Genomic DNA, 24508 nt, shown 5'->3' with positions numbered 1-24508 from the left:
ACATACCTATAAGCATCTCCATGATAACAAGGCATCGAAGAGGCGCAGACCGGTAACTGGTGTACTGAGTATTCAACCACAACATCACTGGAGGGAAGATGAAAAATGGGATATTGCTGATCTGGAAAATACAAAAGAGCAGGAGGACAGATGAAATCATGATTTTGTTCATAATAAGAATTTGCAAACTTAGATTTTAAAATTCAATTTGTGTCACTCCAAAATCTGAGTGACAAACAGGCCTGGTCTGTCCAAAAGGCAGATGTAGGCAGTTGTCTAGAGCACCATTTCTTAGGGGGCTCATAAAGAGTACCAGAATTTAGCACTGCCTATTTATTTGATTAATTAAACAGATTTATATAACACCCACTACCGGAGACTCTAGGTAGTTTATGACAAAACAAGTTCTTCCACTAAGAACTAATCTACATTCCTTTCACTGTCCCTACAACTGTACCAAATTTTGGTCCAGATTGGTTCCCACTTGCACCTCAAACATTCCTGTGTCTGCCATCTTGAATTGAGGTGGATGACATCATCACAAACCATGCCGTTAAGGTGTCCCTGTGTGTCACTCACTACAACTGTACCAAATGTGGTTCTAATCAGTTAGATGGTCCACAAATTAACCCACTTGTACCTAAAATCTCCGCCATCTTGAATTAGAGTGAATCACAAACTATCCTATGTGCCCTTACAGGTGTAGCAAATTTGGTTCAAATTGGTTAGGCAATTCACAAGTTAGCCCACTTGTGCATCAAAAGTTTACGTGTCCGCCATCTTGAATGGATATCATCACAAACTACTCTGTCAAGGTGTCCCTTTGTGTCCCTACAACTGTACCTGATATGGAACATATTGGTTCAGGCATTACAAAGTTGATAGGGGGACACACCCACATGCACATACATCAACACATACAAATGGAATGCCGGGTGATCTCATAAGCCAACTGGAACTTAGGCTAATAAAGTCTACTAATAAAGCCTACTAATAAATATTTAAAACTTATATAAAATTTAAAGTTAAAATAATCAATATAATCCGATTAAAAAGCTTGGCTGAAGAGACGTGTCTTCAACAGAGATGGAGCAGCTCTTATCTCAGCAGGACATGGTGTCAACTACCAAGAAGGCTTACCTCTGAGTCACCACGAGACATTCCGGTGGCACCCAGTGTTCCCCCTCACAGAGATTCCCAGATGTTGTTGACTACAACACCCAGAATCCCCAGCTGCAATGGCTTTTGCTTGGGGATTATGGGAGTTGTAGTCAACAACATCTGGGAATCCCTGTTAGAGGGAACACTGGTGGCACCCTCAGGCAACCCTCCCCAGATGATCTCAATAAGCAGCAGGGTACATAACGAAGTTCTCTTAAATACTCTGGGCCCAATTATTCTTTCTCTCCATCTTGTGTTGCACCCCTGAAGTACTGCACAGTGGTGTAAGAATGGAATGTATAATCCTGCCTCCTGCTCCCAAAGGGCCTGCACATTCTCCACCCTCAAAGCCACAGGCTTCTTTGTTCTTTCCACAACCACCCGCAATAAACAGCTAGGCTCATTGTTGAACTGGAGAAGGTACAGAAGAGGGCAACCAAGATGATCAGGGGCCTACAGCACCTTTCTTATGAGGCAAGACTACAACACCTGGGGCTTTTTAGTTTAGAAAAAAGATGACTGCAAAGAGACATGATAGAGATCTATAAAATCATGCATGGTGTGGAGAAAGTGGAGAGAGAGAAATTCTTTTCCCTCTCACACAACACTAGAACCGGGGGTCACTCCATGAAATTGATTGCCAGGAGGTCTAGGACCAACGAACGGAAGTACTTTTTCGCACAACGCGTGATCCACTTGTGGAACACTCTGCCACAGGATGTGGTGAAACCAACAACCTGGATGGCTTTAAGAGGGGTTTGGATGACTTCATGGAGGAGAGGTCTATCAATGGCTACTAGTCGGAGGGCTATAGGCCACCTGCAGCCTCAAAGGCAGGATGCCTCTGAGTACTAGTTGCAGGGGAGTAATGGCAGGAGAGAGGGCACGCCCTCAACTCCTGTCTGTGGCTTCCAGCGGCATCTGGTGGGCCACTGTGCGCAACAGGATGCTGGACTAGATGGGCCTTGGGCCTGATCCAGCAGGGCTGTTCTTATGTACTTATGTTCTCATAAACTGCACTCCCTCTCTGGATTATGTCCAGATTATGATGCCCTGATGCCCTAAACTATGTCAATCTTAAACGGCCCCATTGCACAACAATATACGGCTAAAGGCTCATCCCATGATCATTACCTGCTGGGTAGGGTGGAAAAAAAGGAGGCGGTTGACCATTAGACAATGAGGGAGTGAAAGGGATTATTAAGGAGGATATGGAGGTTGCAGAGAAACTAAATGAGTTCTTTGCATCCATCTTCATGGCAGAGGATACTGAGCATATACCTGTTCCTGAACCAGGCTTTTCAGGGATGGAGGTTATAGAACTGAGTCAGATAGCAGTGACAAGAGATGATGTTCTAAACTGTCTGGAAAAAACGAAACACTAACTAATCGCCAGGGCTGGATGGCATCTATCCAATAGTTCTCAAAGAACTCAAATGTGAAATTGCTGACCTCCTTGCTAAAATATATAACTTATCCCTGAAATGATAAGGAAAGTAGCATATGTAACACCAATTTTCAAAAAGGGATCCGGGGTGATCTGGGAAATTACAGGCCAATTAGCTTAACGTCTGTTCCAGCCAAATTGATGGAAAGCGTCCTCAAGGATAAAACTGTAAAGCACATAGAAAAACAGGCCCTGCTGGGAGAGAATCAGCATGGCTTCTGCAAAGGTAAATCATGCCTCACAAACCTTTTGGAGTTCTTTGAGAGTGTCAACAAGTGTGTGGATCAAGGTGATCCAGTTGACATAGTATACCTAGACTTTGAAAAAGCTTTTGACAGAGTTCCTCATCATAGACTCCTGAGGAAACTTAGCAGTCATGGAATAAGGGGACCATTTCTGACAATTTTTAAAAAGTCTTTAAAGACGCATCTGTTCACCCAGGCTTTTAACTGATACTGTTTTGATTGTTTTTAATATTGTTTTAGAATGTTGTTTTAAAAAAATTTAAATTGTTGAGTTTTAAATTCCTTGTTTTTTGTTTTTAACTGGTGTTTTACTTTTGTTTTTATCTTGTTGTGAACAGCCCAGAGAAGTGAGTTTTGGGCGGTATGAAAATGTGTAAAATATAAATAAACAACCAAACAAATAAATACGTACATGTGTGGATTGCTAACTGGTTGAAAGACAGGAAACAGAGGGTAGGTATAAATGGAGAGTTTTCACAATGGAGGGAAGTAAGAAGTGGGGTCCCCCAGGGATCTGTACTGGGACTGGTGCTTTTCAATTTATTCATAAATGATCTAGAAGTAGGGGTAAGCAGCGAGGTGGCCACATTTGCAGATGATACCAAACTCTTCCGGGTAGTGAAATCCAAAATGGATTGTGAGCAGCTCCAAAAGGATCTCTCCAAACTGGGGGAGTGGGCGACAAAGTGGCAAATGCAGTTCAAGGTTGGCAAGTGTAAAGTGATGCACATTGGGATGAAAACTCCCAACTTCAAGTATACGCTGATGGGATCTGAGCTGACGGTGACCAACCAGGACAGGGATCTTGGGGTCATGGAGGACAGCTCGTTGAAAGTGTCGACTCAATGTGTGGCAGCTGTGAAAAAGGCCAATTTCATGCTATGAATCATTAGGAAGAGGATTGAAAATAAAACGGCTAATATTATAATGCCCTTATACAAAACTATGGTGCGGCCACACCTGGAGTACTGCGGACAATTCTGGTCACCACATCTAAAAAAGGTCATTGTAGAACTGGAGAAAGTACCGAAGAGGGCAACCAAGATGATCAGGGGCCTAGAGCACCTTTCTTATTAGGCAAGGCTACAACACCTGGGGCTTTTTAGTTTAGAGAAAAGACGACTGTGGGGAGACATGATAGAGGTGTATAAAATCATGCATGGTGTGGAGAAAGTGGACAGAGAGGCATCTGGCCACACCCACTTGCAAACAAGGCCTGGTGAGACCGCCTCCTCAGGTGGCAGACAGGTGGAGGTGGCAGGTTGCTTGCTGACTGCTTCGGCCTGCACCACCCTCTGGCTGCCTTGGAGGGCCCGCTGCCGCCCCCAGAGCTCATCAGCTGTCAGTGTGTGTGTGCCAGCTACCACCTCTGCCCTCACCCTCCTGCTCCCTCCTGCCCACTCGTCCCACACAAAACCATAGAAAGTGTCTTTGAATCCCTCCCTGCTATTCTGCCCCTCACCTTCTGCCTTTTGCAAAGCTTCAGCTGCTCTGCATGTTGGGGAGGGTGGCAGAGGGATCCCCACACAGATTCAGGGTGTGGGGGGCAGGTGGGGGGAGGCTTGGGCCTGGGTTTTTCTGCATGCCGGCATGCACTCTACTACCAAATGTGGGTGGTCACATGGAAGAGGGCACAGACTTGTTATCCGCTGTCACAGAGGGAAGGACTCGGTCTAAGGACTACAAACATTTATATACCACTGGTCAACAAAAGTACTCAAAGTGGTTTAGACAGAAAAATAAATAAGAAAGCTGCTTCCCTGTCCCGAGGGGGTTCATAGTCTTAAAAGAAATACAAAGTAGACACCAATAACGGCCACTGAAAGCTGCCTTGTACTGAGTCAGACCCTTGTTCCAGTTGCCTCAGTATTGCCTACACTGACTGGCAGCAGCTCTCCTAAGTTTCAGGCAGAAGTCTCTCCCAGCCCTACCTGGAGATGCCCTAGGCACCTAGTTCTGGATTTCCTGCATCGAGTGTGGGGGTTGGCCTAGATGATCTCTAAGACACCACCAGCTCTAGAATTCTCTGGCCCTCTAGAAGCAGAAGCTCATAGCTGTCAATTTTCACTCATGAACCTCTGAGGCTGCCTTAGAGCAAGTCAGAGAGTTTTTAGCAGGAGACAAAAGCCTTGGCAAAGAGGCACCTTTTAACCTGGTTATTCTCTTTTATTTAGGAAGGAGAGAGTAACTGGCCGTATCCACCCCCAGCACAGTACCCCTCCAGTGACTGTTGCTGGTGTCTATCTTATGTTTCTTTTTAGATTGTGAGCCCTTTGGGGACAGGGAGCCATCTTATTTATTTGTTGTTTCTCTGTGTAAACCGCCCTGAGCCATTTTTGGAAGGGCGGTATAGAAATCAAATAAATAAATAAAACACCTAGAAAAGGCATGCCACTACGCACATTATGTGCACTACCACTCAGTAATGGCTCCTCTCACATGAATGGTGTCAGAAAGTGCCTCTGTAATGTACGAGGCTTTGAAGGATGGAATAGAACATAAGAACAGCCCTGCTAGATCAGGCTCAAGGCCCATCTAGTCCAGCATCCTTTTCCACACAGTAGCCCACCAGATGTCTCAGAGAAGCCCACAGGCAAGAAGTGAGGGCAGGACCTCTCTCCTACTGTTGCTCCTCTGCAACTGGGATGTAGAGACATCCTGCCTCTGAGGCTGGAGGTGGCCGATAGCCCTCAGATTAGTAGTCATCAATAGACCTGTCCTCCATGAATTTCTCCAAGCTCCTTTTAAAGCAATCCAAGCTAGTGGCCACCACCACATCCCATGGCAAAGAATTCCATAGATTAATTATGCATTGTTTGGAAAAGTGCTTCCTTTTGTGGGTCCTAAATTTTGGGCAGCCAGTTTCATGGGATGAGCCCTGGTTCTAGTGTTATGAGAGGGGGAGAAGAATTTCTCTCTCTCCACTCTCTCCACATCATGCATTGCCCCTGAGAACTAGAAATGTTGAGACTGTTGGCTCTGTGCTTTTGTATCTTTTTGTATTTGGGGCCATGTGCATTGCTCTTTTTATCGTGACTTACAGTTTAGATATATTACTCCTCTTGTTTTGAGATATCCAAATAATTCGGATGGGTTTTTATATAAACTGACTTCTTTCTGATATTCATACCGATGTTTCACATCAAGTAGCCAGATTATGTATGGCTGCAGTTAAGAGCCGCACATGGTGTGTCAGAAATGGTTAATATAGGGTGTGGGGTATTTTTTAGTTTGCTTCATCTTATTTTACCTTATTCTACTTTTATGTAAGTGTGTGTGTGTGTGTGTGTGTGTGTGTGTGTGTGTGTACACACACATACACACACACTCCAATATTCTCTTTATCTGGGTCTGGGTTGAAATGTGTATATTTGATCAAAGATCGCAACCAACTGAACTGAACTGAGCCTTCCTGTCAGTTCCCCTGGTTATTTTTAGATCTTCTCATCCTAAGCTTTGCCGAGGGGCAGACGACACCTTGCAAGAAAAGGCTGAGCTGGAAGAGCCGGTTTTGTCTGTGGATCTGGTTTAAGGAGTAATCATGTTTGCTACCTAGCTTTGGAACCTGATGCACACACACTGACAGCAGGGAATTGAATACCACTCCCTCTCCTCTTCGGCACGAAATTAGGGATGTGCACGGAACCACAGAAGCGTGGTCCGGCACGGGGGGAGTCTCTCTTTAAGGGGTGGTGGTAATACTTACCCCCCCACTGCTCTTCCCCCTCCGGCGCTGGTGCTGTTAAAAATCTTCTTGGGGCGGCAGAGTTCCTCCCTGCCGCTCCTGCCCCCATCGTCGTTCTTTAAGCTTTAAACGGAGAAGAGCTGGTGGAGCGCATGTGCCCTTCGCGGCGCGCACGCTCATCTCTGCTGTGGGCGTGCACGCGCAGTGTGACGTATGCGGTGCATGTGCGCCCGCGGCGGAGACAAGCGTGCATGCCGCGATGGGCGCATGCGCTCCACCAGCTCTTCTCCGTTTAAGGCTTAAAGAACGACGACAGGGGCAGGAGCGGCAGGGAGGAACTCTGCCATCCCAAGAAGTTTTTTAACAGCATCAGTGCCAGAGGGGGAAGAGCAGGGGGGGTAAGTACTACCACCCCCCTTAAAGAGAGACTCCCCCGCCCTTCCGAACCTCTGGACCGCCGGAATGCCGAACCGGTCCGGAGGTCTTTCCAATTGTGCCCGAACCGAACCGTGCACACTACTACACGAAATATCCCCAAACTCATAGTATCAGGGCTGACAGAGAGAGAACACCCTCTATCTTCAACCATCTGCCCCATGCAAGATTTTCCATTATTGCTTGCCCCAGGCTGAGCCACCCAGAATATTACCACAGCAGGGGGTGGGCCTGTAGCTCAGTGGGAGGGCATCTGCTTTGCTTGCAGAAGATCCCAGGTTCAGTCCCTGGCAGTGTCTTCTATTCCAGTCCTGGAGTAGAGGTGGGACCAGCACCCAGCCAGCGGCAAGAGCACGGAAGGCAGACTGCACTTGCCTCTCTTAACCCATTCCTTGATCCAGGCCAGCTTTTGAATGGGACTTTAGTTAATTGTATTCCAGGCCTGGTGTAGAGGCGGGGCTAGCACCCAGCCAGCAGCAAGAGCACTGAAAAACAGTCTGTACTTACCTCTCTGTACATAACATCTATCTCATTAAACCAATCATATTCCTGATTCAAGTCCAGTGTCTTGTCCTTGCATACTACAGCTCTTTCCTCTGGATTCTACACCATCTAGCCCACATTTTGTCAACTTGTCAACAAGGGTAGTGTGGGAGAGTCTGTCAGATGCTTTGCCAAGATCAGGATACACTTTGAGCACTGCATCCCCATATTCTACTAAACTAGGAACTGTCAAAAAGGGAGGTGAGATTACAGTCATCCTTCGCCAACCGCTAGGGTTCTGTTCTGGCAAAAATCCGCCGTTGGCAAATTTGTGGTTGGCGAGGCATTAAAATCTTTGGGAAATGGGGAACCATGATGGCAAACTGACCTAAAAATAAAGGGGGGGGGATAAAAAATGCTACAAAATCACAAATAATCCTGTAATATTGCCAAGAGTCACCAAGAAGAATGAGCAGATTGAACCTCTTGAAATATTTTGGAACCCTCCCCCCAAAATCACTCAAAGGCATTTTAAATTGGCAAGGGACAGCAAGGGTCAGCAAGAGGAATGAGCAGATAGAACCTCTGAATACCCCCACAATTGCTGAAACCCACCCACCCCAAGTCACTAAAAATCCTCGCCAACCGCAGATACTCGGGTCACGGTTGGCAAGGCCTGTCAAAATAAAATTTCCAATTTTCACATACTCAAAATTTTGGTTGGCAAAATTTTGGTTGGAGGATTTTACAAAGTTAAGAACATAAGAACATAAGAACAGCCCTGCTGGATCAGGCCCAAGGCCCATCTAGTCCAGCACCCTGTTTCACACAGTGTGCCACTAGATGACACTGGAAGCCACAGGCAGGAGTTGAGGGCAAGCCCTCCCTCCTGCTGTTACTCCCCTGCAACTCGTACTCAGAGGCACCCTGCCTCTGAGGCTAGAGGTGGCCTGTAGCCCTCCGACTAGTAGCCGTTGATAGACCTCTCCTCCGTGAAGTTATCCAAACCCCTCTTAAAGCCATCCAGGTTGTTGGCTGTCACCACATCTTGTGCAAAGAATTCCACAAGTGGATTATGTGTTGTGTGAAAAAGTACTTCCATTTGTTGGTCCTAGATTTCCCGGCAATCCATTTCATGGGATGACCCCTGGTTCTAGTGGGAGAGGGAAAAGAATTTCTCTCTCTCCACTTTCTCCACACCATGCATGATTTTACAGACCTCTATCATGTCTCCCCACAGTCGTCTTTTTTCTAAACTAAAAAGCCCCAGGTGTTGTAGCCTTGCCTCATAAGAAAGGTGCTCTAGGCCCCTGAAAATCTTGGTTGCCCTCTTCTGCACCTTTTCCAGTTCAACAATGACCTTTTTTAGATGTGGTGACCAGAACTGTCCGCAGTACTCCAGGTGTGGCCGCACCATAGTTTTGTATAAGGGCATTAGAATATTAGCCGTTTTATTTTCAGTCCCCTTCCTAATGATCCCTAGAATGGAATTGGCCTTTTTCACAGCTGCCACACATTGAGTCAACACTTTCAACGAGCTGTCCTCCATGACCCCAAGATCTCTGTCCTGGTCAGTCACTGTCAGCTCAGATCCCATCAGCGTATACTTGAAGTTGGGGTTTTTCGTCCCAGCGTGCATCACTTGACACTTGCCAACATTGAACCGCATTTGCCACTTTGTCGCTCATTCACCCAAATAGGGACAACAACCAAGTTATTTTATAAGATCAAGAAGTATTTCTGGCATTGGTCAAAACTCCCTCTATCCTGGCTAGCAAGGATTTGGGAAATTAAAATGACTGAATATTAGGTTGAAATTGGTTTTTATTTTACAATTATATTTACTAATATTCTAAATTAATTAAGTGGTTGTTCCTGAGCTGAACTTCATCTCTTGGTTTTGTTAATCTGTTTTCTTTTGCACAAAAAGAATTCCTGCCAAAAAGTATAGGGGAGAACAGTTGACTGATTCCTAGTAGTCCAATGCTTCTTTTTCTCCTTTTTGAAGATAGGGACCAGGGGCGGAGACACCATTGGGCGAAAGAGTTCAAAGAACCCGGGCCGCTACCAATCAAGGGCCGCAAGCGCACCCCCATGTCTGCTGTGAGGCATTATTTCGGGCTCGAACAGGACCGCGTGGCCCTGTTTAGAAAGGAGATCCTCCCACGCTGCGTTGCACAGCACAGCCAGAGTGACTCTCCTTGCCTTAAAGGCAGCACGACCAGAACGGCTCTGCCTGGCAGGGAGAGTTGCTCTGTCCTCCGCTGCCCAATCCAGGGTGGCAAATCTCCCTCCTAAAAAGGGCCACGCAGCCCCATTTGGGAGGGAGATCGAGACGAGGAGCGGCTCTCCACGTCACCCCATTTGGGAGGGAGACCACACTCCCTCATCTGATGTCAGATGCAGGGGTGTGGCTAGCCAGGCCCCTGCATCTGATGTCAGACGGCCAGGTGCCCGCAAGGCCAGGGGCCCACCAGCCTCCCTATGCTCCTGATAGGGACAACATCCACTCATCAGCACCTCACTCGTTCTTCAGGGGTTTCCAGAGATTACAGGTTGTGGTTCTGAGATCATGTCTGCAAGTTCCTTCAGTACCTGGAGATGTAATTCATCTGCACTTGGAGACTAAACCTCATTTAAGGTAGCCATACATGCTCTCATTATGTACTCTTTAACCATCTCCTAACTACCTTAATGGGCTTAAATCTTCAAGGCTAGATGAATTCCATCCTAGGGCACTGAAGGATTCTCTTGGTTGAATAAAGGAAAGGAAAGGTTGTGCCATCGAGTCGGTGTCAACTCCTGGCAACCACAGAGCCATGTGGTTTTCTTGGCAGAATACAGGACAGGGAGACTATTACTAACACATTGGCTACATTCACACATAACACGAAACTGGAGTTGAAGGGTCCAGAGGTTGCTAAACCTGTATATCTGAATGCAGGATACCCCTTCAAAACTCCAGTTTCCGTGGAGAGCGACTTGAGGGTCTGCTCTCCAAACTCCAATTTGAACCCTCAGGTTGGAGTCAGTGTTCCCTCTAACAGGGATATTCAGATGTTGTTGACTACAACTCCCAGAATCCCCAGCTGCAATGGCTTTTGCTTGGGGGTTATGGGAGTTGTAGTCAAACAGAGTCTGTATAATAAGGGTGCTCTCCATCCTACAAAAATTGATTCAGTGGTCTTTGCTTCACTGCTTCTTCTAAGTGGCCCAAACTAAGTAGGAGGCTGAATACTCAAAAGAGATGGGCCCTAGGAGAATTGACCCATGACTCCCCCATGATTGTGTCTTTATTATGGAGTGCCCCCCCCCCACAAAGTGTGCACTTTTAACCCAGGAGTTTGAAATATAATTTCCTGCAACACAAGATCAGATGTTCACTTCTCTATACATTTCCACATGCAGAAATGTCCTTTTAGGGTTCCTCTGGAATATATGTGCACACAGTTTGCACATCCAGTATGTAGCAGGTACACACAGTTGGCATGTCCAGTGTGTAGTAGATCCACAGAGTTATAGGAAAGAGGTAAGCCCAGAGCAGTAACTCATGCAGAGGCATAGTGGGCAGACTCCTCTGAGGGTGGGTGATTTCACTGATTAATCCCAGTTCCGCTACTGTGCAGGGATGCTGCATATCACTAACTCCCAACAGCAGGCCAAGTTAGATCAGTGACTCATACAGAGATGCAACCAACACCCTTCTCTGTGTGGGTACTTCAGGACTCAGGAGACCCCCTTCACAAATCGAACGGATTTATTTCTTCTGGCATATTCGGAGGTGGCTCACAGTATGCTGTTCACAGATTTACTGTTTTGGCTTTTTTATTCCAACAACTATAAATGCTTGTGTGAATTTATTTTATTATTTATTATTTATTATTAAAACTTTTATACCGCCCTTCCAAAAGGCTCAGGGCGGTTTACATTAAAACACCATTAAAATCAATTAATAATTAAACAAAAATTATAAAACATCAAACAATGATTAACGACTAAAAACATCGTAAAACAGCAATTAAATAATCAGAACAATTTAAAAACAATTTTTTTAAAAGCTGAGAAAGCTGGTTTGAAGAGATGTGTTTTCAGAATTTTTTTTTAAACTGCCAGAGATGGGCAGGATCGTATCTCAGCAGGGAGCGCATTCCACAATCTTGGGGCAGCAGCCAAGAAGGCCCGTCTCTGTGTAGCCACCAAATGAGTTGGCGGCAACTGGAGACGGACCTCCTCAAGTGACCTCAATGGGTGGTGGGGCACATAGCGAAGAAGACGTTCTCTTAAATACCCAGGGCCTAAGCCATTTAGGGCATTATAAGTTATAACTAGCACTTTGTATTTTGCCTGGAAACCTATTGGCAGCCAGTGTAGGTCCATCAACAGAGGAGTAATGTGGTCTCTCCGAGATGACCCAGAGACCAACCTGGCTGATGCATTCTGAACCAACTGAAGTTTCTGGACTACATACAAAGGCAGCCCCACATAGAGCACATTACAGAAGTTAAGTCTGGAGGTTACCAACAAATGTACCACTGTTTTGAGGTCATTGATCTCGAGAAACGGGCGCAGCTGGCGTATCAGCCGAAGCTGATAGAAAGCACCCCTGGCCACCGCCTCAACCTGAGAAACCAAGGAGAGACGTTGATCCAGAAGTACTCCCAGACTGCGAACCTGTTCCTTTTGGGGAAGTGTGACCCCGTCTAGAACAGGCAGATCAAAATCGTCTCTAGAGTTCCGACCCCGCACAATAAGTACCTCCGTCTTATCTGGATTCAGCTTCAGTTTATTCTCCCTCATCCAGCCCATTACTGCTTCCAGGCAGGCATTTAGGGAGGATATGCCAACTCCTGAAGAAGTTGACATGGAGAAGTAGATCTGGGTGTCATCAGCATACTGGTAACACCCAGCTCCAAATCCCCTGATGATCTATCCCAGCGGTTTCATGTAGATGTTAAAAAGCATTGGAGAGAGTATGGAGCCTTGAGGGACACCATACTTAAGCTCAGATTTTGAAGAGCAACAATCTCCAATCAACACCATCTGGAATCTGTCCGAGAGGTAGGAGCGGAACCACTGTAAAACAGTGCCTCCCACCCCCAACCCCCTCAGACGTTCCAGAAGGATACTATGGTCGATAGTATCGAAAGCCGCCGAGAGATCCAAGAGGACCAACAGAGTCACACTTCCTCTGTCCATTGCCAATTGGAGATCATCCATCAGGCCAGCCAAGGCAGTCTCCACCCCATAGCCCGCCCGAAAACCAGTTTGAAATGGGTCTAGATAATCAGTTTCCTTCCAAGACTGCCTGGAGCTGATAGGCCACCACCCTCTCAATTACCTTGCCCAGCCTTGGGAGATTGGAAACTGGCCTATAATTGCTCAACTCTGAGAGATCTAACGCAGGCTTCTTTAGAAGAGGTCTAATAATTGCCTCCTTAAGACAAGGAGGCATCCTGCCCTCCCTCAGATAAGCATCTATGATTTCTACCAGGCCGCCTACAACAGCCTCCCTGCTAGATAGAACAAGCCATGTTGGACAAGGATCAAGAGGACAAGTGGTAGGGCTCTCCGTTCCAAGCAACTTGTCTACATCACCAGGAGTCACAAACTGAAATTGATCTAGTCGAATCGTATAAGAGGAGTTGCCGGACACCTCCAGTTCAGACATCAAATTAATTGTGGAGTCCCCATCTAGGTCGGCCCGAATCCGAGAGATTTTGTCTGCAAAAAATTCATTAAACACACCACAGCGGATAACTGATGCCTCCAAATTCTGGTTCAAGGGAGAGGGAGCAGATACTAGTCCCCTCACAACCCTGAACAACTCCGCCGGACATGAACTCGCAGAGGCAATACGGGCAGAAAAGAACCGCTTCTTTGCCGCACGTATCGCCTGAGCATAGATCTTTAAATGTGCTCCATGTTGTAATCTGTTGGATTCGAGTCGAGTTTTTCTCCACTTGCGCTCCAGTCGCCTACCTTGCCGCTTCAGCCCCTGTAGATCATCCATATACCAAGGGGCCAATTTTGAAGCAGGTCGGAGGGGACGCTTAGGAGCAATCGTGTCTACTGCCCTGGTGAGCAAGTTGTTCCAGTTCTCAACCAGGGCATCAACAGGATCACCAGCAGAGCCAACATTAAATCCCTCCAAGGCTTCTTGGAATCCTACCGGATTCAGTAACCTCTTCGGGCGGACCATTCTAATAGGCCCTTCGCCCCTGCGAAAGTGGAAAGCAGTTGTAAGTCCAACCTTAACCAGATGGTGGTCCGTCCATGACAACGGGGAAATCGTAGGAGTCCCCACCCACGGAACACCACCCTGATCAGAATAAAAGACCAAATCAAGCGTGTGACCTGCAATATGTGTCGATGCAGAGACCACTTGGGATAGGCCCATAGTCGTCATGGCCGCTATGAACTCCTGAGCTGCCCCGGACAAATTGGTCCCCAAATGAACATTGAACTGAAAAATTCAAAAAATTCCCAAAATGAACATTGAATTGAAAATGAATTGCATCTTATCATCCAGATCTTTTAATGTTGATGGTTTATCAGCCAATGTGGTCTGGTCTTTTCTGTTTTTTAAGGATAGTTCTAATGTTTTTAGTGCATTTTATGATATTTATGCATCGTTATCATTGTATAGCCTCATTTATGAGAAAGTTGGGATAGGAATCCATATAATAATAACATTGTCCCAGGATGGTCTGGACTTTTCCAGAAGTCCCGCGATTTTACCGTGTTGTAGTATTCAGCGATGTACTCCGAATGCTTAAAATTCTCCTCGCACCAGTCAACCTCAGCACTCTGGTAGGCAAATATGCTTGGCATCTTGACAACACCTTCCAAAGAAAAAGGGGAGGGGACCTGGTTAAGTTCCTTAAAACCTATGAGAAGTTGTGCTCCATATCCCAAGCAGAAATAGGTGAAAAATACAGTAAACCAGTTCATCAAGCTCTTCTACATCTCTTGAATAATTCTCAGGCACACACCCTTGTGTCAGTCTCTTTCACAGTCGCAGCTGCTAACAAGCATCCAAGAATTGCCTGCCCAAGAGTTCTGTGTAACTCAAAAGTTACACAGCCTGCTGCTTCTCCAGCAGTGAAAGATTTGCAATGGCCTCTGCTCTTATGTTGTTCATCAGCAAGCATGAGATATTAAAAATACATCCTACGTTTTTGTCACTTGGACAGCATCTGCTGGGGTGTGTGTGTCTGTGTGTTTGTGTGTAAGCTTTTGAGTTACACAGAGCTGTTTGCCTGTAGAGTGGGAAAGTGCCTGGCCCTCAGCTGCACAAAGAGCAATTAATTGGAGACCAACTTTGCCATCCCTGGTATATATCTTCTCCGCTTTGCTGGAGTGGTTGCAAGAAGAAGGGAAATTATTTTCATATTTGGTGGACCTGCCCTAGGCTTTTATCCTTCTGGATAGAGGTATTCATGGAGATGAGTATGATTATTATTTTATTTATTTTACAATATTTCTGTACCACCCAAAAGCTGTGTCTCTGGGCGGTTTACAATTAAACTCATTTAAAACATCAAATCAATTAACAATTAAAATCATTGAAAACATTGAAAACCCAGTATTAAATTTTTTAATTAAAATTAAAAATTAAATCTAATTAAAAGCCTGGGTGAATAAACGTGTCTTCAGTGCCTTTTTAAGAGTAGCCAGAGATGGGGAGGCTCTTATTTCAACAGGGGGTGCATTCCAAAGTCCAGGGGCAGCAACAGAGAAGGACCACTCCCAAGTAGCCACCAGATGAGTTCGTGGCAACCACAAATGAAGCTCACCAGTTTACAAACCAGAAAATAGGTTTATACCATCAGTTGGCACTATTAAATGTATTTTCTGGGGTAAATACAGATTTAACATAAAAAACATTAATTGTGTTTATGGTTACCGCTGCTAGATTATCTACAAGGAAACACTGGAAAAAATCAAACCATGACCTTGGACATCATGGTATAATAATTTATGGCATATTATGATCTCAGAAAACCTCTTAGTTTCTGTCCCACTCAAATCAGGCCACAAAGAGCTAGCGTGGTGTAGTGGTTTGAGTGCCAAACTAGGACCGGGGAGACCGAAGTTCAAATCCCCATTCAGCCATAATACTAGCTGGGTGACTCTGGGCCAGTCACTTCTCTCTCAGCCTAACCTACTTCACAGGGTTGTTGTGAGGAGAAACTCAAATATGTAGTACACCACTCTGGGCTTCTTGGAGGAAGAGCAGGATTTAAAATGTAAAATATATATATGTAAAATAATAATGCTTTTAGGTTATCTGGTCAGATTTTATTCTGTACACTAGTTGGGAATATTACAGTTGTTTTCCGTGTTAGACAATATCAGAGTTTGTTTGTTTGTTTGATTTTTATATCGCCCTCCCAAATATGCCTCAGCGTGGTTTGGATGGATTGATGAATAAGGATTTTTGATGTATTTTATGTAGTGTATATGGCTCCATGGTATATTGAACAGCTACAAGAGCTGAAGTGGCAAGGGAGAAGACTAGAGTGTAATTGGAGGAAGATCCAACTTGAATCCGATAAGAGACGGCACAAAGCCCATGTGAAGGCTTATTCTGTGGCAATACATGCAATGAAGAAGCAATTCTATTCTGCACGTATGGCGTCCACAAGTTTGCATCCAACAGAGTTGTTCAGAGTTGTGAGGGGATTGACTTAGGTTCCCTCCTCCCTGAACTTAGATCTGGATTTCTCATTCTCCTGTTGTGATGCCTTTAACAACTTTTTTGTGGATAAAATCTCTTGCATTTGAGCCAACTTGTACTCTACAGTTATAGCAGAGTCAATTGTAGAGGTGTCCAGTAACTCCTCCATCTTAATGTGAATGGATCAGTTTCAATTTGTGATTCCTGAGGATGTGGACTGGACAAGCTCCTTGGAGGTTTTTGGCCTACCACTTGTCCTTTGGATCCATGCCCAACATGGCTTATAACATCAATCAGAGATGGCCTAGTTGACATCATAAATGCCTCACTGAGGGAGGGCAGTATACCTCCATGTTTGAAGGAGGCAATTGTGAGACCTTTGCTTAAGAAGCCTGTTCTAGAGCCATCAGTGAGGGACACTTATTGGCCAATCTCCAACCTCTCTTGAGTGGGCAGGATAATTGAGAGGGTGGCGGCTGATCAACTCCACCACCGCAGTTTTGGATTATGCTGATTATCTAGATCCATTTCAAATTGGCTTTAGGGCAGGCTATAGGGTGGAGACAGCTTTGGGTGGCCTGATGGATTATCTCTACCAGGGAATGTACAGAAGGAGTGTGACTCTATTGGTTCTTTTGGACCTTTCTGCAGCTTTCAATACTATTTACCATGGGATCCTTCTGGATGGTCAGGGGGATTTGGGAATAGGTTTAAACCACTTATTTACAGTGGTTCCGTTCCTATCTCTCTGGTAGATTCAGGATGGTGTTGCTTGGAGATAGTTGCTCTCTGAAACAAGAGCTATTGTTTGGTATCCTTCAGGGCTCCATCCTATCTCCAATGCTTTTCAACATCTACATGAAACCACTGGGTGAGATCGTCAGGAGATTTGGAGCAGGGTGTTATCAATATGCCGATGACATCCATATCTATTTCTCCATGACATAATCATCAGGAAATGGCATAGCCCCCCTAAAAGCCTGCCTACAGGCAGTAATGGACAGGATGAGGGATAATAAATTGAAGCTGAATCCAAGCAAGACAGAGGTACTCATAGTATGGGGTCATACTTCAAGGGACATGATAGATCTTCCTGTTCTGGATGGGGTTGCACTCTCCCCGAAGGAACAGGTACATAGCTTGGGAGTGCTTCTGGACCCAGGTCTCACTCTGGTTTCTCAGATTGAGGATATGGGCAGGAGCGCTCTCTATCAATTTCATTTGAAATGACAGCAGTGTCCATTCCTTGAAGAAAGTGATCTCAGAACTGTGGTGCACAATTTAACAATTTAAAAATAAACCAGAGATTAAAACCTAAATTTATTTAAAATGCTGAGAAAGCTTGGGTGAAGTGGTGGGTTTTCAAGTGCTTTTAAAAAATTGTCAGAGATGGAGAGGATCGTATCTCAGCAGGGAGTACATTCCAGAGTCTTGGGACAGCAACCCAAAAGGCCTGTCCCTGTGTGGCCAACAGCCGAGCTGGTGGCAACTGGAGATGGACATCTCCAGATGACCTCAATGGGCGGTGGGGCTCATAATGAAGAAGACGTTCTCTTAAATACCCAGGGCGTAAGCCATTTAGGGCTTTATAAGTTATGACTAGCACTTTGTATTTTGCCCAGAAACTTTTGGCAGCCAGTGTAGCTCTATCAGCAAAGGAGTAATATGGTCTCTCCAAGATGACCCAGAGACCAACCAGGCCGCCGCATTCTGTACCAACTGAAGTTTCCAGACTACGTACAAAGGCAGCCCCACACAGAACACATTACAGAAGTCAATTCTGGAGGTTACCAATGGATGTACCACTGTTTTGAGGTCATTCATCTCAAGAAACGGATGCAGCTGGTGTTATCAGCCGAAGCTGATAGCCCCTCTGGCCACCACCTCAACCAGAGATACCAGGGAGAGGTGTGGATCTAGAAGTACTCCCAGACTGTGAACCTGTTCCTTTTGGGGAAGTGTGACCCCCACCTAGAACAGGGAGATAAAAATTGTCTCTGGAGTTCTGATCCCGCACAATAAGTACCTCCGTATTATCTGGATTCAGCTTCAGTTTATTCTTCCTCATCCAGCCCATTACTGCTTCCAGGCAGGCATTTAGGGAGGATATGCCAGCTCCTGAAGAAGCTGATATGGAGAAGTAGATCTGGGTGTCATCAGCATACTGATAACAACCCGCTCCAAATCCCCTGATGATTTCTCCCAGTGATTTCATGTAGATGTTAAAGCTCATTGGAAAGAATATGGAGCCCTGAGGGACACTATACTTAAGCTCAGATTTCGAAGAGCAACAATTTCCAATCAACACCATCTGGAGTCTGTCTGAGAGGTAGGAGCAAAACCACTGTAGAATAGTGCCTCCCACCCACCCCCCAAACTCTCAGACGTTACAGAAGGATACTATGGTTGATGTATCAAAAGCCACTGAGGGGTCCAAAAGGACCAACAGAGTCACACTTCCTCTGTCAGTTCCCAATTGGAGATCATCTATCAGGCTGACCAAGGCAGTCTCCACCCTGTAGCCCACCCAAAAGCCAGTTTGAAATGGGTCTAGATCAGGGATTCTCAAACTTGGGTCCTCAGGTGTTATTGGACTTCAACTCCCTTAATCCCCAACCAAAGGCCACTGAGGCTGGGGATTATGGGAGTTGAAGTCCAATAACACCTGAGGAACCAAGTTTGAGAATCCCTGGTCTAGATAATCAGTTTCCTTCCAAGACTGCCTGGAGCTGAGAGGCCACCACCCTCTCAATTACCTTGCCCAGCCTTGGGAGGTTGGAGACAGGCCCATAGTTGCTCAGCACTGAGGTATCTAATGCAGGCTTCCTTAGGTCTAATAATTGCCTCCTTAAGACAAGGAGACATCCTGCCCTCCCTCAGAGAAGCATTTATGATTTCTTCCAGGCCGCCTACAACTGCCTCCCTGCTAGATAGAACAAGCCATGCTGGACAAGGGTCAAGAGAACAAGTGGTAAGCCTCACTGTTCCAAGCAGCTTGTCCCCATCCTCTGGAGTCACAAACTGAAACCAATCCAGTTGAACCACTTAAGAGGAGTTGCTGAACACCTCCAATTGAGACATCAAATTAATTGTAGAGTTGCCATCTAAGTCAGCCCGAATCCAAGAGATTTTATCTGCAAAAAATTCTTTAAACACATCACAGCGGGTAACTGATGGCTCCAAATTCTGATCCAAGGATGGGGGGGCACATATGAGGCCCCTCACAACCCTGAACAACTCCATTGAACGTGAACTTGCAGATGCAATATGGGCAGAAAATAACCGCTTCTTTGCCGCACACATTGCCCAAGCATAGATCTTTAAATGTGCTCTATGTCGTAATTTGTTGGATTCGAGTTGAATCTTTCTCCACTTGCACTCCAGTCACCTACCTTGCCGCTTCTGCCCCCTTAGATCTTCCGTATACCACGGGGCCAGTTTTGAAGCAAGTCAGAGGGGACACTTAGGAGCAATTGTGTCTACTGCCCTGGTGAGCATGTTGTTCCAGTTCTCCACCAGGGCATCAACAGGATCACTGTCAAAGCCATCATTAAATCCCTTCAAGGCTTCTTGGAATCCTATAGGGTCCAATAACCTCTTTGGGCGGACCATTCTAAGGGGCCCCTCGCCCCTGCGGAGGTGGGAAGTCATTGTAAGCCAAACCTTGACCAGATGGTGGTCCGTCCATGACAATGGGGAAATCACAGGAGTCCCCAACCACGGAACACCACCCTGATCAGAGTAAAAGACCAAATGAAGCATGTGACCTGAAATATGTGTTGGTCCAGAGACCACTTGGGATAGGCCCATAGTTGTCACAGCCGCTATGAACTCCTGGGCTGCCCCAGACAAATGGTCCTGAAATGAACACTGAAATCCCACAGCACCAAAAGTCTGGGAGATTCCAACGTGAGTTTTGAGACCTTGAGCTCAGTAAGGGATTCTGTTGGGCATCAGGGTGATCCGTATACCAGCATAAGTCCCAATTTATCCCTGGTCCTCAAACTTAAGTACACACATTCAATATTGTCTGATACCCTAACAGTGACCCTGGTAAGGGAGATATCCTTATAAACCACAGCCACTCCACCTCCCCACCCATGTCCCCTCACCTGGTTCTCTACAGAATACCCTGGAGGAAGAAACTGGAACCACACTGGGTCACTAGCCTCCACCAACCAAGTCTCGGTGATGCACACCAGGTCGGCCCCCTCATCCATAATCAAATCATGGATGAGTTCAGGTTTATTTTGGACTGACCTGGCATTGCAAAGGAGCAAGGTAAGGCTATGTGGGTTGTTGGCAGTGCTCCCCAAGTTCACAGAGCTGGCAGGACAGCCAGAAGGGGAGACAGCTATTAAATGTTTGACTACCCTTCCTCTGGAACTTTTTAGATTGTGAGCCCTTTGGGGACAGGAATCCATCTTATTTATTTGTTAGTTCTCTGTGTAAACTGCTTTGAGCCATTTTTGGAAGGGTGGTATAGAAATCAAATAAATAATATAATATAATATAATATAATATAATATAATATAATATAATATAATATAATATAAATTTGTGTGATTTATGCAGGATTCACATACTGAAAATAACAAAAGTTGGTCTCTGATTCATTGCTCTCTGTGTGCAGCTGAAGGACAGACACTTTTCCATTCTACAGGCAAATAGCTCTGTGTAACTCAAAAACTCTCTCTCACACACACACACACACACACACACACACACACACACTCACACTATTCTAGAGTTTTAGAATTAGAAAATACATTGGAGGTTGTCTAGTCCAGACCTGGCTTAGTGAAGGAACTGCACAAACCGACTGCTTGTGCAGACACACACTCTCAGTGCTGCATGATTTCAACATATCCTGTAACCATATAATTTTAGAATGGAGAGGGAACTTGGAAGTCTTCTAGTCCAACCCTCTGCTCAGTGCAGGAATCTGCTAGAGCATCCCTGACAGGGAGCCGTCCAGCTTCAATTCGAAAACCTCGGGTGAAGGACAGCCCATCTCTGCATGAGGCAGACTGTTCCACCGGCCAGCAGCTCCTGCAGTTAAGAAATCCTTCCTAATATCTAGCCTAAATCTGCTTCCTTGACATTTCAACCCACTGGTTCTAGTCTTCCTCTGGGGAGCAACAGAGAAGAGGTCCACTCCTCCTTCTATGCACACGGACCTAATATGGATAATTTATAGATGGTTGGAAAGGAAGGTATTTCAGAGGGTGCTTTGCCCAAAGAATCATACAGTTTAAAATGGGAAGGGATCTTGGAGGTCTTCTAGTCCAGCCTCCTTGCTCAGTGCGGGAATTGCAAACAGCACGCACCCTGCTGGGATTCGGAAGAGGAGGGTTTATGACAGAGTGTGTGAGTTCCTATCAAGTCTAATCCCGAAAATTAATCCCCAGAAACTTTGCAGGAGGCAATTTGAAATTAAAAAGCAAAACCACAATATGTGTGTGTGTGTGTGTGTGTGTGTGTGTGTGTGTGTGTGTGTGTGTGTGTGTTTCCTACCCAGATTACAAAGATGTGAAAGAACACGTTCTGCTGCTATTAGTAACCAGAATGCTGTCCAGATTTCCACATTCAGGTTTCCAGCTGTCAATTTCATCAGGCAAATTGCATGAGGCATTTCGTTTCTGCTCTGTTATCCATCTCGGGCAGCAAATGTGGGAAGCTTTGCTAATCTCTTAGGCAGGCCTAAAACCCTGGAGAACTTTTCAGTATTGCCACCCTCTCCCCTAGAATTCCCCTGGGAACGACGCTACATTATGAGTAGTGCCAGTTTCGTGGCCTGCAGAGTTGTGGAGTAAAATGTCAAAAGAGAACAAGAGAAAGGTTAGATAGATTCCTTTATTACAGTCAGTTGACCAGCTGAATAAACACCATGCAAATATCACCATTCATGACAACTGAGAAAAAAGGATACTTGCATCTCAAGAGAGTATCTCTTTTTGAGTTTTACATGCTACAAAAAGAAATCTTGCCACACTGAGGGAAATTAAGTCATCATAATCAGATAACCAATAACTTAATTTCAGATAATCAAAAATTAAGTCATCATAATCAGATGAGTTGGAAGGCAACTCTGGGAAGAGCAGACACAGCTGAGAAGCTGAGCAAGCCCTTCTAAACATCTAGCCTTTTCCATTTCAAACAAACTAAGAGGGGAGTTTTGCAGGGGCTGTTTCTCTCTAAGGGGTAGGTTTTAGTCTCTCTATCTCTGTGTGTGTTACTTGTTAGGGTTACTTGTTAGGGTTAAGATATCACAGGGCTAGGAGTTCTTAGGGTTACCTAAAGGCAGTGTTTACTTAGTAGTGGGGGTGGAGTCAGCTAGGGCTGGGAGGGGCCCCACATTCCTTTCCTCAGACTCACATCCTGTGTGACAGTTGGAAGCCTACTCTACATATGAGGTGTAGGCCCGAGAGCATAGCGAACAGAGGATAGCAAACAGGACGTAGGAGTTTTGCAGGAGTTTAGCGGAAAGTGTGCGGGGGAGCTTGGAACAAGCCCCCGTGATCACAAGGATCACAAGGAGCCTGGTGGAGAAGAGAACGTAAGTACATATCCCTCCCTCGTATTCCTCATATTCTTGGGAAAGGCTGTTTGGACAGTTAAATAGCTGACCATTACAGCTGAGACCTATCCTAATAAACTATCTAATAAACGGACAATAAACTCCCTAAATACTGTAAAGAGCCAACTAAAACAGTATGAAGATAGAAGGTCAGCAGTGGAAGGGGCACTTCCCAGTGTATTGCACAGAGTGCCACATGTACGACTATTTGCCCCATGGGCAGAAGTCATGGGTGTGTGCTTGGTGCAAGGAGCTCCTGGCTCTCAGGGAACAAATCCGTTCCCTCTAGACCAAGGTGGCGGATCTGGAGAAGCTCAGAGAGACATAGAGGCATGTGGATGAGACCTTCAGGGATGTGATAGAAGCATCCCACTCCAGGGCTGGTAGCTCCTCTGCTGTCAGGGAGAATGAAGGTCTTGGGCGAGGAGGACATTGGTCTGAGGAAGAGGGAAATGCTCCTTTAGAAGGAACCCCTTCCATGGATGATGAGCCCATATCCTCTCGCACAGGGGATACTCCTCTGGGGGGTGGGGGCCTCCTTGTAGTTGGTGATTAGATCATTAGGGGGATAGAGAGATGGGTTTGTGACCCGCGTGTTGACCGCATGGTGACTTGCCTGCCTGGTGCGAAGGTTGCGGACATTACGCAGCGTCTAGACAGGCTCCTAGGCAGTGCTGGGGAGGAGACAGCTGTAGTGGTGCACGTCGGCACCAACGATGTGGGGAAATGCAGTCGGGAGGTCCTGGAAGCCAAATTTAGGCTGATAGGTAGCATTTTGAAATCCAGGACCCCCAAGGTAGTATTCTCAGAAATGCTACCTGTTCCACGCGCAAGTACAGTGAGACAGGCATTGCTGAGGGGTTTCAATGCGTGGATGAGACGTTGGTGCCGGGAGGAGGGGTTTAGATTTGTTAGGCACTGAGATACATTTTGGGGCAAGCAAGGCCTGTACACAAGGGACGGGCTGCACTTGAACCAAGATGGAACCAGACTGCTGGCGCATAAAATCAAAAAGGTTGCAGAGCAGCTTTTAAAATGACACCTGGGGAACAGCCGATGGGAGCTGGGCAGTATCCCGTTTGGCAAAATCCATCCTTTAAAGCAGTGATTCTCAAACTTGGGTCCTCAGGTGTTATTGGACTTCAACTCCCATAATCCCCAACCAAAGGCCACTGAGGCTGGGGATTATGGGAGTTGAAGTCCAATAACACCTGAGGAACCAAGTTTGAGAATCCCTGCTTTAAAGTGTGAGGCTGCAAAGAATTCAAATAAAACAGATGGGGACAGAGCAGAACTGCATAAAGAGCAGACGGGAGGCTCTGCCAGCAGGTCAAAGAGTCAAAGGAATAGCATACATCAGGGGAAATTTTCAGTGTATAGGTGCTTGTATGCCAATGCCAGAAGCCTCCGAGCCAAGATGGGTGAGCTGGAGTGCTTGGTTGCTAACGCAGAAATAGACATAGTGGGCATTACAGAAACATGGTGGAACAGTGAGAACCGGTGGGACACTGTTATCCCTGGGTATAAACTCTAAAGGAAGGACAGGGAGGGGCGCCTTGGAGGAGGGGTAGCACTGTATGTTAGAGAAGGGATAGAATCTAACAAGCTAGAAAACCTAAGTGGACTGGAGGCCTCCACAGAAACCCTGTGGGTGACTATACAAGGCCGGAAAGGAATCGTGCTACTGGGGACATGCTATCGCCCTCTGGATCAAAATGCCAACAGTGACTGGGAGTTGCAGGAGGAAATCAGGGAGGCGTCAGGGAGAGGCAGGGCTGTAATAATGGGTGAT

The 24508-nt window shown here is 46.0% G+C and overlaps 1 protein-coding gene across 1 annotated transcript in view; it reads right to left on the bottom strand.

The window, feature by feature from the left end:
• LOC128343778 (alkaline ceramidase 1-like) overlaps nt 1–24508 on the bottom strand; it is a 41686-nt gene that overhangs the window by 10880 nt on the left and 6298 nt on the right. Inside the window, exons 2-3 of the mRNA XM_053293214.1 lie at nt 14195–14298; nt 7–121 (exon numbers count right to left, since the gene is read on the bottom strand). Coding sequence (XP_053149189.1) covers nt 7–121; nt 14195–14287 — 208 coding nt within the window. The 5' untranslated portion in view covers nt 14288–14298. The remainder of the gene's footprint in view (nt 1–6; nt 122–14194; nt 14299–24508) is intronic.

This window comes from Hemicordylus capensis, chromosome 2, assembly GCF_027244095.1.
Source record: "Hemicordylus capensis ecotype Gifberg chromosome 2, rHemCap1.1.pri, whole genome shotgun sequence".
Classification (NCBI taxonomy): Eukaryota; Metazoa; Chordata; class Lepidosauria; order Squamata; family Cordylidae; genus Hemicordylus; species Hemicordylus capensis.
The sequence above is the reverse complement of the archived record's forward strand: the minus strand, read 5'-3'. Positions and strand labels throughout refer to the sequence as shown.